This window comes from Malaclemys terrapin, chromosome 2, assembly GCF_027887155.1.
Source record: "Malaclemys terrapin pileata isolate rMalTer1 chromosome 2, rMalTer1.hap1, whole genome shotgun sequence".
NCBI lineage: Eukaryota > Metazoa > Chordata > Testudines > Emydidae > Malaclemys > Malaclemys terrapin.
Genome location: NC_071506.1, coordinates 95,896,343 through 95,915,554, shown reverse-complemented (window position 1 = coordinate 95,915,554; position 19,212 = coordinate 95,896,343). Strand labels below are relative to the sequence as shown.

At 40.6% G+C, this 19,212-nt stretch overlaps 1 protein-coding gene across 2 annotated transcripts in view; it reads right to left on the bottom strand.

Annotated features, from left to right (window-relative positions):
- Positions 1–111: 111 nt before the first annotated feature.
- The window catches only part of DOK6 (docking protein 6), a 413,373-nt gene continuing 394,272 nt past the window's right edge, over positions 112–19,212 (bottom strand). Inside the window, exon 9 of one of the 2 annotated variants that reach the window (XM_054019382.1) lies at positions 112–2,101. In XM_054019382.1, coding sequence (XP_053875357.1) covers positions 1,874–2,101 — 228 coding nt within the window. In that variant the 3' untranslated portion in view covers positions 112–1,873. The remainder of the gene's footprint in view (positions 2,102–19,212) is intronic. The other variant, XM_054019381.1, reaches the window with a different exon arrangement.

Sequence of the window (19,212 nt, the reverse complement as noted above, 5' to 3'; positions counted from 1 at the left end):
GTATCAAAATTTGCATGTAACTTTTACAAACGGAAATATTTTCCCACAGGCAAACTATCAACCTGATTTAAAAAAAAAAAAAAAAATGAAAAGTGTAGATGAAGCTTTATTGATGGGTGCAGTATCCTGGGTGCAATTTGCTGACAATGTGGGATAGCGTATTTCCATTGTGGTGTTAGCCCGTCGGAATATGCTATACAAGGGGCTGTTCTATTTGTGAATGTGGTGGGGGGAGGGGCCCCAATAAGGATTGGGAAGAGAAAGGCAAAGAAAGAAAAGAATAACCTTGATTAAATGAATCAGCTGCACTCTGTAACAAACAAATCACAAACCTTTTCATTCAGCAGCTGTTCACTGAGGTGTATAAGCTTGCAATCTGTTAGCCTATAGAATGTTTGGAGAAAAGTCAAACATACTGTATCAATACATATTTAGTCAAAGCAGACATTTCTTTTGTACCTTTTTATAAAAAAAAACACACATTTTTTCAGTTAAATTACCATAGATAAAACTGTTCATGTAATTGGAAAAAGAATCAACTGCTCTTTTCCTTGTTATGCTTCTTCTGCCAGTCCTGACAACTAACGACAAGAATTCCTCTGGTAATCGCGGCAAACAATCCATAAAGAGAATGGACTGTACGGTTGGCTCACACAATACACAGCAAGCAGATTTTTGTTCCCCCAATTTCCAGCATTTCAGAGCATCACATAAATAATTGATGACCCTTTTGAAAAATTAAATATTCAGGACAGCTCAAACTCATTCTCCAGACCCACATTTGTGCCTTCCACATTATCCCTTAATGATTCTAAACAAACTTAGCAGCATTTTTTTTTAAATGCCTTTCAAGCACGGAAAGGCCGAGTTTAGAATTGTTCCATGTCTTTCCAAGTTAAGTGGTTAACTGCTCCACAATCATACACAACACACTATGTGGCTAAAACAGAAATCTGGGAAAGAAACTGAAAAAAATCAAAGTAACAATGACTAGAAGCACAAGAATAGAGCTAGGCTGCTAGACACTAGCAGAGAATCTAGCTCATAAGGTAGAATAGGAGATTGCCTTTCAAGAATTCAGCCCGGATTCCTTTGTTTGAAGAACAGTTTCCTCTCTCTTTTTTTTAAATATATACTTGTCATAACAGTAGACAGTCCTGTTTAGATATTTTGCAGATGTGAAGACTTCACAGTTCTAAGAGCCAGATTCTGCCCTTTAGATATTTATGTACAGCTCTGATTGGCATTCATAGGCAGAAATTGGCCGGAGGCTTTTAAAATGAGAGCTATACTAGGTAGTAATATTACTTTTAATGCACCAAATTCTATTTCCCAAGATGTTACTAACCATTATCTTGCTACTCCCAATATATATGTTTAATTAAACATGGTAGCTATGGGAGCCTGATTAAAAAAGGTGTTCACTCCTTTTTGTAACTGCAGCTTTGCTTATTTCTAAGGATAACATCTACAGTCACTATACTGTTTAATGGACAACACTTTTCCAGTACCAACTGGAACCAATGGGCAGTCACTTGGATATAAAAAAGGTAGTAATGGAGATGGGCAAAACTTGACCATAGTGTTGGGTGACAAGTCTAACGTTGAGTGTGTCATCACATTTCCACCCCAGAACAGGTTGTGTCCCATGAAGCAGAAACCTCTGCTTCACACCAACAGGGTTTCATTGGATTCAATTGCTTTCTTACACCTGAAAATCTGTCTGGTTGTTTTTACATATGGACCAAAGAAAATAAAAATTAAATAAATAAAAGACTTAGCCTGTGCCTCAGGGAAGTTGCACTGCAGTTTTTAATCTTCACTGTGACCAGACTGGAGCTGGTAGGCCTCAGTTTTCATTATAATTTGTCTTTCATGGATTCTGAGGGTGCAAGTGGCTTCCTGACCCTGCTGGCAGGTTCCAGGCTCGATTGTCTCTCTGGTCATCTGTTGTGTGTGTATCATTGGATGAGGGCTGAACTGTAGCTGAATCCATAGCTGCTAGACAGCGACAGGGACTGCTGGTGCTCCTCGCCCGGCTCTGAGGTGCAGCTGGGAAACGTCTGTGCACGAGACACCTTTGCTGAACTGAGACTGTGACCTGGAAGGAAGGCAGAGAACAGTGTATTATGAATCAACTTATTGAGCTTCAAAAACAACTGAGCTGAAAACATCCTCTGAATAGGCTAATAAGATATTAGCCATAGCTCTTTCTGACCTGGCAACATCCTCTATACAAACAAGTGCATCAGCTCCATGCTGTATTTAGACCCTTTTAGCCAAAGAACACTCAGAGGAGAAAAAGAACGAACCAAGGGGTTGGGCTGCATTTTCAGTTCCCTTCCTTTATTTCCTTTATGTTGAATTACTAGGGTGACAGATCAGAGATATAAAATATCGGGACACGGGGGGAGAGGCAGAGCAAAAAGAAAAATAAAAAGGGCGGAGCAAAAAAAAAAAAGAGTTTCAAAGGGGCCGGGGGCATTAGCAGGCCCTGGCTACGTGTGCTGCCCCCGTGGAGCCTCCTGGCCCGGCCACATGCGGCACGCGGTGGGTCCGGGCGGGGGCAGCGCGGAGCGGGCAGGGGCTTCTTCCCAGCGGGACGCGCCTCCTGCCACCCCAGGCACATGCGGCGCGTGTCCTCCGCGCCTAGTCTCCCTCCCGCTGGGAAGGAGCCGCTGGAGCGCAGCAGAGCGGGAGAGGCGCGGGGCTCCCCGCCGGTGGCGGGACGTGCGCCGCATGTGCCCGGGGCGGGCCACAGGGCGGGTCCCGCCGGGACGGAGCTGCAACCGCGAGTGGGAGGGAGAGGCACGGGGCTCCTCGGCAGCAGTGGGGATTCGGCCCCCGCCCCCGCGCTGCCCACCCAGCCCCTGCCCGGACCCATGGCGCTGCCCTACGGGCTGCAGGGCTGGAGCAGCCTCTGCGCTGCGCTCCTGGCCCCGGGCCCTCATGTATAGTGGCCCGGGGGCCAGGCAGGAGCCCTCTGGCGCGGTGGGGGGCTCAGAGCTGAGCCCCCCCCATCTCCCTCCCTCCCTTGCCAGCCCCCCTTTGCCCGCCCGGTGCCTGGGTGTCGGAGCTGACTCACCAGCTCCAGGATCCAGGCACCGCCACCACCCCCTCCCTCCCGGCTTGCGCCGCCATGCACCTGCAAGCCTGGGAGGGAGGAGGAATGCCGCGTGGTTGGGGAAGAGGTGGGGCCAGGGCGGGGATTTGGGGATGGAGCCAATGGGGGAAGAAGGGGGCAGAGCCAGGGCAGGGGTGGGGGTGGCGAGAGTCCCTTCAGGAGGGCAAAGTTTCTTGTTTGTCCATTGTCCCGACGTCGTGGGACAAAGAAGCAAATATCGGGACAGTCCCGATAAAATCGAGACGTCTGGTCACCCTATGAATTACACACTATCACTAGGTATCACCCACACCTACATTTCCTGTTCATTCCCTCTTATGCAATATGCTCTTCCCTAACCTTTCTTTCTCCCTGTTCCCTTTACTTCTTTCTCTCACTCCCAAACTGTTCCTTCTTTCATGCTGCCTCTTGGGCTTGGAACAGTCTCCCTCCCACTTCTTGTCCACCTTCTTTTTTATTTAAAATCCCTCCTCAGCACCCATCTCTTGCATAAATTCTTCCTCACCATAGATTATGTCCTCCCCCTTATTTAAATTGCTGTTTAGATGAATTGTGTCTTGTTTGTGTTAGACTGTAAACTTTTCAGAGCAAGAGCCAGGTCTTATTTTGTGGAATATCATGTATATTTATGGTGTTTTATAAATACTCAGTGATAATTAACTGAGTTAATAATTCAGAACTAATGGCAACCCTTTCTCACATGAGTAAACCCATTGTTTTCAATGGGATTACTCCCATAAGTCAGACTCCATGCAAAGGTGGCCATAAGCATAGATAGTTTGCATGATAAAATTGCATGTAGAGGACATGAAGGTTGGGTAAAAACCAGCATTGTGCATTTGCATTTCAGAATTAATCTGGGATGGACCATGGTCCATCTGTTAGAACTGTTGTCTGATTTTAAGAGGTTAATATTATTAATTTGGATAATATGGATTATAGGCTTGCCAATTAATCTGATCAGAAGATAATAAGGTTCTTGTCCCAGTGGGACAAGTGGGTCACCCCTCTTATGGAGCCTGAGCACTTGAGCCCTCCTTTTATGTCCAAAATTAGTTTCTTTACCCACAAAATATTAGGTCACACTTACTCCATAGCCTGCTATCTTTGTACGTATGGATGACATATACATACATATTAATGACATTAGCTCATTCTAACATCTGTTATTTCTGTCCTAATCAGTTATTTTGGTTCTTTCCAAGTTGTAGTGTACCTGTTAAGTTTAAAGAGGATATGAACTTAGATAGCCCCCATACCCTCCTGCTTCAATGCATCCTTTATCTATCTATGTTAAAGGTTGCAACCATATATGGACTTTATGCTTTAGCTCATCACCCCCTATCTAAGTGGAAAGTCCCAAACATATGTACGCGAACTTTGCCTTAGCTCAACATACAGGATATGGCCTGCGTGTACCCTGGATTACAGCCAAAAATACTCTAATATAAACCTATAAACCTATTATAATAAAACAAATAATAAAGCCCATAAGAAAATAAGAAACCCATAAGAAAAGATATATAGGCAAGAAAGCAGGCAAGCTCTACAGTCTACAAAACTCTGGACTGGGCATCAGACTATCTACATTCTCAGCTATGCTATTGATATTCAGTGTGACCTTGCCCTAATTACTCTGAATTGTGGGAAAGTTAAATGATGTGTCAAAAGCCACCCAGCAAACCTGTGACAAAACTGGGAATAGAGCTCAGATTACCCAGTTCCCTATCCTATAGATTTATCTACCTCAGATGGAAGGTTTGAGACGTAATTAATTATCTACAATTGATAAAACTCTTTTAGCTCCTTAGATCAAATGATAATTAGTGCAAATTCTTATCCATCTTTTTCACCTTTGGAATCCATATTCAAGACTAGAACTGAAGTGAGGTTGGAAAGTGCTTATTAAAATATATTTAGTAAATTAACTATATATGAGAAGGTAAAAGAATAATCCTCTTAGACAAAGCCAAAATTAAATATTTGAATGGAATGAAAGGAAACTATTAAGTGAATAGTGTGATGGTCTCCCACTGAAGAATCTCAAGATAACTAGCAGTTTTCTGGAACGATTTAAGCCTGAACTAGTAGAGCTGGAATAGCAATTATGCAGCTGATCAGGAATGAGACCCATTTGCAAAACTTTGCCATAATGGCTGTCCTTGGAAAAGTCTGGCTATGGCCACTGCTATAAGTCTATTGCTTCATACAAAATTACAGGTCACCAAAAGGCAAGGAAATGAGTAACAATATCGAGAGAGAGGAAACAAACAAAACGACCAATCAACCCGGCAACACTAGAGACAATAAAACCACAGACTGCTTTCCCAGTGGCAACTTAATGATCACAAAATCCCTTTTATAGCATGCACAGCAGACTGCATTCTGTCTGTATAGCTTTCCTCACTGGGTTAAATTAACATTAGCTATCAAAATCCTGACTGAGATGCCAAGCCTAAATGTCTTTCTGCTTCAAGGAGCCTTTGCATGAAACTGCATTAAAATGTAAACTGGCAGTGAGGTCTGAACAGCAAAGTAAAACTATTGAAAAAGCACAAGCGGACTTAGATAGTAAAGAGTCAATTCTGAAAAGCTTTACTCATACAAGAGATTCAACTGGGACCTAGCAGAGCTTTATATTTATCTGGGGTTTGCATCATAATGATCTGTTCTTTTTTAACTTAACTCAAACCTATCTCTGGACCAGTCACATGCTCTTATGTTTTTTCAAAGCTGCCAGTATCTTTTCTGAAGATGTAAAGGCTTGTTCTGTACTTACATGAAAGCTGGAATAATACAGTTTTTAATGATTCCTACTGGACTCTTAATGTAGAAATTTTATTGGGTCTGCAAAACTTCACCAGGAAAGTATAATGTTTGTGAGCAACACAGGCAGAGGAACAAAGCTAATTATATATATTCAACATGTCACTGGTCTTTTCTAGTCTTTGAAATGCATTTTGCTATGTACAATGGTAGGATCTCATTAGAAAAAGACTAGATGGTACAGAAAGAAATTAATCAAAACAGGAAAGATTATCTTAGCAATATTCTACTGCATATTTTGAAACGTATGACACCAGTGAGCATGTACCTAAAACCAGTCCTACCCCCGTTTGGTTCTTTGCATTCCCTTTAATGGTCGTATTGTACCTTTGTTCATGTGTTTTGGTATCTGGCCTTCCTTTGTATAAACCAGGGGTAGGCAACCTATGGCACGGGTGCCGAAGGCGGCACGTGAGCTGATTTTCAGTGGCACTCACACTGTCCGGGTCCTGACCGCCATCCGGGGGGCTCTGCATTTTAATTTAATTTTAAATGAAGCTTCTTAAAACATTTTAAAAAAACTTATTTATTTTACATACCACAATAGTTTAGTTATATATTATAGACGTATAGAAAGAGACCTTCTAAAAACGTTAAAATGTATTACTGGCACGCGAAACCTTAAATTAGAGTAAATAAATGAAGACTCGGCACAGCACTTCTGAAAGGTTGCCGACTCCTGGTATAAACCATGCAAAAGGAAAAGAACAGTCCTGGAGCTCACCAGGAGTTGGCAGAAACTGTTTTTTCTTTTTCATAGATCACTCACTCATTGCGAAGGATTGAAGTCAGTTTTCTCCCATCTGCTCACTCTGTTGGATTCACATGGATATTTCAAATCCATTTGGGTGTTTCCTCACCATTTCAGCTGAGAATCTCCTGTCTCAGTGGAAATCTATGAACAGGCTGGTGACTAATTCTGAATAAGAGTTAATTCACTTTTGTAGGATTAACAAAACAGCTTGTGGCAGTCCATACATTTGTAGACAGTAAAAATGATTGTTCTTTAGTGAAGCAAATTTCATTGAAGCATGATACGGAGGGAGTAAATTTGTGTGAGAGATGATTTAAGTCTGATAAATGATTTTAAGCATTTTAAAAAATTATATTTAACTGCCATTTGAAAAACTTAATAGTATATATGTTAAGTGACAAATCTTGCACACTCCCGCCACCATGTGTCAAGCTCTCTTGCAGTGGAGATAATGTGATTCCACAAGTACCACAATCCCTCTTTTCCCCTTCTAAAACTTGTGCATTCCATATTCCAGACTTGGCAGTGTCCCTGATGCTCTAGGATGAGCAGAAGTTGGGACGGGGAAGAACCACTTTACAGAGATTCTCTGGTCTTTCCTGTGGAGGGCACTAGGGCCATATGAAGCCTATCCCAGGCTTCTAAGCAGGAGTTAAGGCTGTGGAGGGACCTAGAGAGAAAGACTCCTACTCCCTCTACCCCTCATAGAATTCTCCAGTGCTCAGTCCTGTCATTTGGACTGGGCAGGGAATTTAGATTTAGACAAAAATAGTCTGTAAATACTAATCTTTTGGGCCACGTTCTGCACTTTGCACCACATAGGAAAATCCACAGGAGGTAAAGGTTTCCCTCATGGAGGACCTATGCTTCTGGATTTGCACTGGAATCTACTCTCCCTGCTTCTTGCAGCCATGTTGCCAAAGCCTCCTCTGTTCACCTTTCGTTAGGCCTCTCTTCCAGTGGAGGAGAGGACTACAGTGCTCAGGGGCTCCATTGAAACATGAATACAGACTGTAGATACATTAACTTTTCAGTGGATTCCCCACCAAGCTGGGGTGAGGTGGGGTAAGACAGGAGAATAATGCACGTAGTGCATATATCTTCCCAACCCATCACCTCCCAGACACCTGACCCAGTGAAGGGCTATCCAGGTGGGTGATTGTTTTTGCAGAAGTGGCTCTTCCACCACTTCCAGGTGCTGAATGGTAGAGGGAAATTCATGCACAAAGAATTCAAGAGACAGAACTGGGGTCTAAGTGGCTGTTTCATAGAGCAATAGAATTCTAGACAGCAACAGTCCCAAACTAAATTGTGGTAATACCACCAAAAGTGCAATCAAATGATACAGAAAAGTCTGCTTATGTATAAATTAGGGTTGTCAATTAATCGCAGTTAACTCAAAAAAATTTATCGTGATTAAAAAAATTAATCACAGTTTTAATCGCACTGTTAAACAATAGAATACCTATTGAAATTTATTAAATATTTTGGAGTGGGGGGACAGGGTCTATTTTAGCCACCTCACAGTTCATATGGCTGGAGTGGCAACCCTGTTCTCGCCCAACCTACGGCCCCAGGTGCTGGGGGTTGCCGAGGCTGTGCCAGGCCGCCTGCTGCACCTCCGGGTCCGCATGGCCCGGAGCGGTTGCATTTCTATCAGCAGGCGTCCGCCTTCCTTGGCTCCTTGGATCCTCTTGAGTGCCTGGTCCTGGGCGGGGACTTTAACACCACCCTTGAGGAGCGGGACCGCTCGGGGACCGAGCAGTGCCCAGCCACTGTGGACGTCCTCCAGGAGATCGTCAAACATCACTCCCTGGTGGATGTCTGGCACGACCACCACCTAGACAACAGCTCGATGTTCATTTTTGTCCGGGTGGTGGCCCATCAGTCGCACCACTCCAGATTGGACCGCATCTACTTGTCACGTTTTCAACTTTCATGGGCTCACTCCTCCAACATTCGGCCGGCCCCATTTTCAGATCATCATCTTGCCACCGTGACTGCCTCTTTCTGCTGGCCTATTGGCACTTCAATAACAGTTTGTTGGAGGATGCGGCCTTCGTGGCGTCCTTCCAGGAGTTCTGGCTGGCCTCGTGAAGGCAGAGGCGCGCCTTTTATTCACAGATTCTAGGACTGGAAGGGACCTCAAGAGGTCATCGAGTCCAGTCCCCTGCCCGCATGGCAGGACCAAATACTGTCTAGACCATCCCTGATAGACCTTTATCTAACCTACTCTTAAATATCTCCAGAGATGGAGATTCCACAACCTCCCTAGGCAATTTATTCCAGTGTTTAACTACCCTGACAGTTAGGAACTTTTTCCTAATGTCCAACCTAGACCTCCCTTGCTGCAGTTTAAACCCATTGCTTCTTGTTCTATCCTTAGAGGCTAAGGTGAACAAATTTTCTCCCTCCTCCTTATGACACCCTTTTAAATACCTGAAAACTGCTATCATGTCCCCTCTCAGTTTTCTCTTTTCCAAACTAAACAAACCCAATTCTTTCAGCCTTACTTCATAGGTCATGTTCTCAAGACCTTTAATCAGTCTTCTAGCTCTTCTCTGGACCCTTTCCAATTTCTCCACATCTTTTTTGAAATGCGGTGCCCAGAACTGGACACAATACTCCAGCTGAGGCCTAATCAGAGCAGAGTAGAGCGGAAGAATGACTTCTCGTGTCTTGCTCACAACACACCTGTTAATACATCCCAGAATCATGTTTGCTTTTTTTGCAACAGCATCACACTGTTGACTCATATTTAGCTTGTGGTCCACTATAACCCCCAGATCTCTTTCTGCCGTACTCCTTCCTAGACAGTCTCTTCCCATTCTGTATGTGTGAAACTGATTTTTTCTTCCTAAGTGGAGCACTTTGCATTTGTCTTTGTTAAACTTCATCCTGTTTAACTCAGACCATTTCTCCAATTTGTCCAGATCATTTTGAATTATGACCCTGTCCTCCAAAGCAGTTGCAATCCCTCCCAGTTTGGTATCATCCGCAAACTTAATAAGCTTACTTTCTATGCTAAGTCGTTGATGAAGATATTGAACAGAGCCGGTCCCAAAACAGACCCCTGCGGTACCCCACTCGTTATGCCTTTCCAGCAGGATTGGGAACCATTAATAACAACTCTGTGAGTACGGTTATCCAGCCAGTTATGCATCCACCTTATAGTAGCCCCATCTAAATTGTATTTGCCTAGTTTATCGATAAGAATATCATGCGAGACCATATCAAATGCCTGACTAAAGTCTAGGTATACCACATCCACAGCTTCACCCTTGGGTTTTATTTTTAAAATAAGTGATAAAAGGTAGCCCTATCCTCCTGCTCAGTTTTTCTAAATTTGCTCACATTTATCTTCCTGCTTATCCCCTGTACTCCAGCTCCACACCCTATGACTCCTAAAAAAGTCCCTTCTTTAGAGGTCCCATCCACACATGCCTGCCTGTGATTCCTTCCTTACCTCCCCTCCAGGTCCCTCAGCCCCTGCAGTTTCCTTCTCACCCTCTGGCCCCTTGCATCATCCACTCCATGCCCCCTCAACACCTCCCCTCAATGTTCCTTGCTTCCCATTCCATTTTTAAATATTTAAAAATTGGCTAGAGGCACACAACTAGCATCTGGGTTGCAGTCCCTTTAGCATATTGTGCTGTTGTTGGCAGGGACTAGATCTGCTTTTGTAGTGGGACAGCACCAAACAAAATGGTGACCCAATCCTGATCAGGGCCTTTAAGTGCTGCCATAATACAAATCTTAAAAGATGATAATTACAAATGGGGTGGTTAGCACTGCCAATTATTAAGGTTATCTGACATTGCCCCATCTCAGTTCCCAAGGTGTAAAATGGGGATAATTCCACCTGCTCATCTGATAAGCATGATGTTATGAAAATAAATTCATTAATGTTTGTGAATCACTCAGCACTTTAGTATAAGCACCATAGAAAACCTCTGAGCAAATTCATAATTCTGTCTTTAGAGCGGGGTTTAAATAGTGTGCAGTAAATAAGGACCTTACATTGAACAATGAGAAGGAAAAATACAGTAAAACCTCAGAGTTATGAACACCAGAGTTACAAACTGACCAGTCAACCACACACCTCATTTGGAACTGGAAGTACATAATCAAGCAGCAGCAAAGAAATAAAAATGGGGGAGGGAGGGCAAATACAGTACAGTACTGTGTTAAATGCAAACTATTAAAAAATAAAGGGAAAGATTAAAAAAAAGGTTTGAGAAGGTAAGGAAACTGTTTCTGTGCTTGTTTCATTTAAATTAAGATTGTTAAAAGCTGCATTTTTCTTCTGCACAGTAAAGTTTCAAAGCTGTATTAAGTCAATGTTCAGTTGTAAACTTGTGAAAGAACAACCATAACATTTTGTTGAGCATTATGAACATTTCAGAGGTACGAACAACCTCCATTCCTGAGGTGTTCATAACTCTGAGGTTCTACTGTACTGAATAAACACCACCCATCCACAAAGGCAGGGATCCTATGGAACAAATAGTATGTGCTCATGTCATTAATGACTATCATCATACTTATGCACAAGAGGTTCAAATTAAGATTCCCAGACACCCTTAAATTTGGTATTTCCTAACTTTGGAGTGCTTGATTTTGCAATCTTAATAATGTGCTTTTAATGTAGTTTTTAATGTAATAAAAATAGCCGTAGATGTCTAACTACCAAACTATGTGCTTTGTGATGCAAATGAAAATTGTAACATTTGCAAGCACAAGTGCTGATGAGCACAAAATGTCAGGCATTAAAGTTAATTATTTTTATTTTATACAGTAGTGCTCAAAAGTCAGGAATACAGCTCCATGGTGGTACATGCTACAGAAAAATATGGGTGTTGAAAACTAAGTTCTATACATCAACTTGTGTACACTCAGAGCCTGAAAAGTGGAATAAGCAAAGCAAAGTAAAACAAAGTCTACTTTTCATGAGAAATTCATTGTCAAGTTGTCGCACTCTTAATAAATGGAGCAGTTCAAAAAGCAATGGTATCATGGCAGCCAATGGGGAATTTATTTGCAGTGTTGCAGGGAAGTTGGAAAAAGCAGTAAGTTAATGGATGCTTGAAAAATAAGGGTATGTGAGAGTGTGTCTGTATATATGTGTGGGAAGGAGGGGGAAAGAGACAGCTGTTACATTTTGTTTTCACATATTTTTTCACTCATTAGGCTCTAGAAATGGTCCTTTGGCCTGAAAAGTTCACAAAACTGGTAACAGCTTTTAATCTAGATTTATATCCTCTAAAGACATTTCCATCGTCAGTGAAAGCTCCTTCTATTTATTTCAGGTAAGGCCCATAGGTTGTGGTAATGTTGTTGTTTTGATAGGGAGTGTGTCTCCAGAGGTGCTTCCAGCTGTATATTTTTGGCAGCATCATTGTAAAGAATTATGACAAAAACGGAAAGGCACAGTAGCCATGATCTTAATTTCCACTGGGAAGAATGAAACACTAAATTGTTATTGCTGCTGATTTTAAAGGGAAGCTTTAATCCTTTTGTTGAGAAGAAATAAAGAATCCTCTTTTTTTAAACCTGGATACAGAAGATGGTCCTCAAACACACTTACAGCAACTTCAAGTCACCTTAAATGGCTATTATTCTATCAAAACAGGATAATTTCATTTAAAGCAGAAAATAAAGAATTGTGGTTACTCTACTTAGCTTATATTGGTTAAAATTCTGCCTACAATTCAATATTGAACATACAATATCTTATTAAGCTGTTGATGAGAAACCACTTTTATTTTTTCTGTGTGTCATTGAATAGGAAAACTAAAGCAAAGTTTCATAGTAGGGTAAACTGCTACAAAGTAAACCTGTTATTTTGCTGTGAGTATGTTTATGTTCATGTATTCTTTCATGTGTTCTTTAAAAGCTCAACTCTGGATTTGATCAAAAATGAAGTCAATGCGAGTCTCTACTGAGTTCAACAGGCACAAGAATGGGCCTTCTGTGAGGTACCGAGCATCATACATGTCTATTTATTTCAATGAGAGTGGAAAACATTTTCCACCTTTCAGGATTGGATCATTATTGTTTATCTTAAGAGTTAATGACTCTGTCATCAGCTCTTCCCAGAAAAGGGAAGAGATTGCATATGCACTGGTAGAGTGGACTTCAGGATACTTCTGTGCAGCTAGTTCAAGAAGAAAGAAACTACAAAGGGATCCACGTACCCTGATTTCTCAAAAGGTGTTGACAGTGCTCAGGACTCTATAGGTTCAGGTCCTTTGTGAAAAGCAACTAAAAAGGGGCATATATGGTCTCCCAATCACATTGGCTGAGACAATCAGGGACTCAGACAACCCATTATTATGTGATAATTGGAAGGAGGTTTATAAATGAAACAGCAAAACTTTGGTTTAATTATTTGTTCCTTGCTATCCAAAATGTAGCAAAATAACTTTGCCTGTAGGTTATACCAAAGGTTAACAGGGCCAAAATAGTTTTGCATAGGACCCAGATAATTTCATCATCTTGTTCAAGCTCAAAACTAGCAGAGCTTCATGTGGTTGCAGGATTTTTTTTTCTTTTAACAAAAGCTTCACAAAGCTCTACTAATAGAGAGTTGAGAATTGGTATATTAGAGAAAGAAATATGAAAAAGGCTGAGGAAGTGAGGAAGTCACCTGAAGACAACATTGTTCTATTTCCTTTGAAACAAATGTTTGAATTAGACTGGAATGATAAATATTACATATTTGGTCTGATCCCAAAGCAAACTCTGGCAAAAATAAAATAGGCATATAATAAATCAATAGTAAGAAAAGAGAACCATTTAAAAAATAGCGTACTATTGGAATGACCTGGAAAACAGCTAAGGACATAAGAGTAATAAAACAAGAAACAAAAGCAAAAGGAGATGGCTCACTGCACTACATTAGTTACTTGAATATAGCAAGAAATCATTTTATGAATCAATTTATTGTTGATTTCACACCTAAACAGATTTATAAGACCATTTTGTTTTAGATCCTTTAAAATTACCTCTACCAAAGTACTTTCACACAGGTAGCTTATATCAACAGTGCTAGTTTCTTGATTTACCGGTCTGTTATCTCTTACTGGACATTTTCATGTCTCTCAAAATGTAATTTTCAATTGTTACCCAAATATGCAATTGAAAGGACAGTATCAATTGCCATATTTATTTTTTGAAAAAAACATATATGCTGATTCCTGTTCATGATTTCACTCTGAAGTACTCTTAACAGAGTTACAGTGCAGAGGTAACTAACAAATTCCACCACGGGTTTTGAGGATATATATAATAGGCTACTGATAAATATTTACTGAATTTTAAATCACTTTGACATATGCCCCTTGAAACTGCTATCCCTGAAAACACTTTGTATGTGATAATGGCTATATGCAATGCACTGGCATTACAGATGGTAAAGTGACACAGTGGAGTGTTTAATATTAGAAGGCCTTGAAAAATAATAGAGGAAAAAAGTGACATTTTTTGAAAATATAAAGCTAGATATAAAAATAGAAAGTTAATAAAAGCTGATTGCTCAGAGATGTTAAAGCTTTTTATCTAGTATAGTATTGCTGATCTTTCCTGGCCTGACAGTGTTTCCATAAAAAAATACTCTATTTGAAGGATTGATAACTTATTATAAAAAAACGTTCCAAGATAAAACTCGCCACACAAAGTTTGAGGCCAGGGAGCAAATTTGATTTAGCCATTTGGCGAGAATATGATTTCATCACGTTTTCGTAAAACTGAAATATGGATTTGATTTAAAAAATTGGCTACCAAGCAACATAATTTACACACTTTTGATAGTGGGAAAACCGGGGACAGTGGAGTTACACAACACTTAGGCCATGCCCACGCTACATACATTACCTATGACTGATAAGTAGAGTAGACAAGGCTGTACGGTGGCACACATTATTGTGAGGACTATAAAACAGAAAGCAGTCTCTGAAACTATCTGGTTCTCTCAAGCTCTGCATGCCTCCCTGACTGCACAAGAGCAGCAGAAGTTGCTCCCTGTTGCGAGGATACACCTCTGCCTCTACTCTACAACTGTACCTTCCAAGTATATACCTGCTTTAGGACCAAGTTTTGTCCCAACTGCATAGAAGCCAGTGGAAATGTTGATGCTTAGACTCTGGTCACAACTTATTCCAGTGAAGGAAAGATTGTGAAGGGAAGATATACCACAGTTCTTGTGGTATATGACATGGTTTTATGGGAGAATTTTTGCTCTCATAGAATCAGTCTGGCAAATGATCTTGAATGCTTATGGAGCAATGTACTATCAGATAACGCCCAAGTTGGGGGTACTAGTTGGTGTGTGCTATAAACCACCAAATCACACTAGGGAACAGGATGACCATTTCCTTATGCAGCTATCTACAATGTGTAGGAAACAAAGCTGTGTGATCCTGGGGGAACTTCCATTTGAGTGACACATACTTGGCGATCTCATGCTCCCAGCAGTAAAACATCCTTGGAATTTCTAAACATAATAAATGACAATTTCCTAACTCAAAAAGTGTTGCAACGAATATGGGGGAATTCCATATCAGAATTATATATATAGAATATATAGCATATATATATAGAAAGGGAAAGTTCATAGTCATTAATATAAATGAGAAGTTAAGAATTGCAGAAAATTGATATGGGAATCCAAGGGTCACAAAGACAAATCTATGGCTAGTAGAGCGAAGGACAATAAGGAATTAAAAAAAATATAATAGGAACAAAAAGCATCCTGACAATGGTATTTGGTCCATTATTAGATGGAAACAGTAGAATTGTCTATAATGATGCAGAGAAGGCAGAGGTGTGCAATAAATGTGTCTGTGCTATTTGGGGAAAATCAGATGACATAGTCTAATCATATGGTGATAGTACTCTTTCCATTCCACTAGTATCTCTGGAGGACGTTAAACTGAAGTTAATAATGCCTAACATTTTAAAATCAGCAGGTCCAGATAACGTGTGTCCAAGAGTCTTAAAAGAGCTGGCTGTGCAGTTCACTGGATGTTTGATGATTGTCAATATGCCTTGGAACACTGGGAAAGTGCCAGAAGACTGGAAGAAAGCTAAAGTGGTGCCAATTTTTAAAAATGGTAAACAGGATGACCCAGGTAATTATATGCCTCTGAGCCTGACATCGATCCCAGGCAAGATAATAGAATGGCGGATACAGGATTTGATTAATAAAGAACTAAAGGAGGGTAATGGAATTAATGCAAATCAACATGGGTTTATGGAAAACAGATCACGTCAGTCTAACTTAATAGCTTTTTATGATGAAATTATAAGTTTGGCTGATAAAGGTAACAGTGTTGACATAATATATTTAAACTTCTGTAATGTGTTTGCCTTGGTACTGAATATTTTGATTAAAAAACTAGAATGATATTAAATCAACATGGCACACATTAAATGGATTAAAACCTGGTTAATGTATAGGTCTCAAAATGTAACTGTAAACAGGAAATCATCATGGAGAGGGTGTATTTCCACTGGGGTCCTTCAGGAACTGGACTTGGCCCTATGCTATTTAACATTTTTATCAATGATCAGCGAGAAACCATAAAATCATCATTGATAAAGTTTGCAGATGACACAAAAACTGCGGGAGTGGTAAATAATGAAGAGGACAGGTCAGTGATTCAGAGCAATCTGGATCATTTGGTACACTGGGCTCAAGCAACCAATATGTGTTTTAATACAGCTAAATGTAAATGTATACCTTTAGGAATAAAGAATATAGGCCTACTTACAGGATGGGGGACTCTATCCAGGGAACAGTGACTCTAAAGATTTGTGGGTCATCGTGGATAATCAGCTGAACATAAGCATCCAGTGCAACAATGTGGCCCAAAAAGCTAATACGATCCTCCAATGCATAAACAGAGGAATCTCAAGTAGGAGTAGACGGATTTTTTTACCTCTGTATTTGGCACTGGTGCAACTACTCTTGGAATACTGAGTCCAGTTCTGGTGTCCACAATTCAAGAAGGATGTTAAGAAATTGGAGAAGGTCCAGAGAAGAGCCACAAGAATGATTAAAGGATTAGAAAGCCTGCCATAGTGATAGACTCATGGAGCTCAACCTATTCAGCTTAGCAAAGAGAAGGTTAAGGGGTGACTTGGTTACAGTCTAGAAGTACCTGCAGGGGAACAAATATTTAATAATGGGCTCTTCAATGTAGCAGAGAAAAGAATAACACAATCCCCTGGCTGGCAGTTCAAGCTAGACAAATTCAGACTGGAAATAAGGTGTAAATTTTTATTGGTGACCATTCTTAACCATTGGAAAAAGTTAGCAAAGGTTGTCGTGGATTCTCCATCACTGACAATTTTAAAATCAAAATTGGATGTTTTTCTAAAAGATATACTCTAGGAATTATTTTGGGAAGTTCTGTTGCCTGTGATATGCAGGGAAGTCTGACTAGATTATCATAATGGTTCCTTCTAATTTTAATTTTAAAATTAATTGACAGCAATAGCTATAGTCAGCCATGGAGTACACTTCTCTATATAAATACCTTTGCAAGAGCACTTCAATCTGATTTGAGCAACGCCCCCCGCTTTCCCCGATATATGGCTGTGCTAAATTGTACCACAGTAGGCTGTGTGTTTGTGTACATTCTGATTCTTCAGCAACACCTAGCTAGCCTCACAATACATAATCCTACATGTATGGAATTCTACTGGAATTTTTGATGTGATTGGCAAGAATTAATAGTTTAGAAATATGTTGCAATATAAAGTTCGATTTGCATGGTATCTAATTCCTGAATGAGCTTGTCATTCAACACAATGATGTAATGCCATCATATTGCAGCTTCTGCAGTACAGTTCCTATGTCTATTTTGTATGCTAGTGCTTGTATCACTCATATACACTGATACCACATAGTGAGGGAGGTAAGCACAAAGAAGTTGACAAAAAGAAATTTGCTCTACTGTGGCAGACTTCATAAAAGTAGTCACAATATGTATATGTTTGGGACACTTAGTTGCTTTCCAGGTGCAGGCAGATATGATTTTGCTTATAATTGCCCTTTGAATGGACAAAGCATTATAAATGGGAAACAAGTTTATGTTTATGTAACACTCCAATACTTTTGCATCTTGTTTGTCTCTTTTCCTTCATAAGTCAACAAAGCACATTTCCCATTACTCTCCCTCTTGCGTCTTTCTGTTTTATTCTTTAAAATATCTTTTCTCATGGTGTTTTCTCAGGGTACTTAGCACCTTATGGGATTGGACCCTAGGAGTTAGAATTTGAAAGGTAGTAAGTAGCACCTCCTCTGAGTATCGACATCTCCAACTTAAGCTCATGAGAGCTGAAGATGCTCAGACCTCTAAGGGTAACGCCATTCCCCCTCTGCCTGCACTTTGGGGGGGAATAGGAATATTTTGTCTAGAATCCAGATGGCTTCTTCATGTGGTCCTTTATTAAAACTCTATGTATTATACTTGTCTGAAACACAAAGAGTGTTACAGTGTACAGGGACAATTGGTCACTTTAGAACTATACTATTTATTTTTCCCCATAAGGAATGGAATACCTACCAGAGTCATAATACTTCATTGAAAAGTGATGTTCTTAGCAGACACCCATCACCCTATGCCATAAAATCCCTGTTCCCTCTGTTCATATATCATACTATACTATTTGTTTGAATTGCTGCTGCACAGCCAGAAAAGTAGCTCAGATTCCATAGTAATAAGTGTGGTATAAATAAGGGAAAAAAACCCTAGATAAACAGGGAGTGAAAATCAATTAATAAATCCCATTCCCGGGACAGTGCTAACAACTCTGACGGAACAGAAATTATGCTGTTTGGAAGTATCCAGTGCATTCTATGTCAGCTTGCAGTCAATAATAGAGAGAGAAAAATCAGTGTTTGCCAAACCTCTAGCAAAGGATTTTTATTCTGTAGTTTCTAAGGGTACATCTACACTACAGCGGGGAGTCGATTTAAGATACGCAAATTCAGCTACGTGAATAGCGTAGCTGAATTCGACATATTGCAGCCGACTTACCCCGTTGTGAGGACGGCGGCAAAATCGACTTCTGCCGCTTTTTGTCGGCGGCGCTTACTACCACCTCTGCTGGTGGAGTTAGAGCGCCGATTCAGGGATCGATTGTCGCGTCCCGACGGGACGCGATAAATCGATCCCCGAGAGGTCGATTTCTACCCGCCGATTCAGGCGGGTAGTATAGACCAGACCTAAGTGACTATCCAGGAACAAAGAACAGCAATGAGAAACTAAAAATATTAATATAAAAAACTGATTGCGTCTAACTACTGATAGTGTTTTAGAAAAAAAATCTATTTAATTAAATGTAACATGGATGTAAACATGTGGGGATAAATTCTGCTCTTATATGCACCATGTGTGGTTGCCACCAATTTAATGGGAGCTATAAGCACATTCAAGGGCAGAATTTGTCTCCCAATGTTCATTAATCTTTCTGAGGGACTCTCTGCATCAGCTCCACT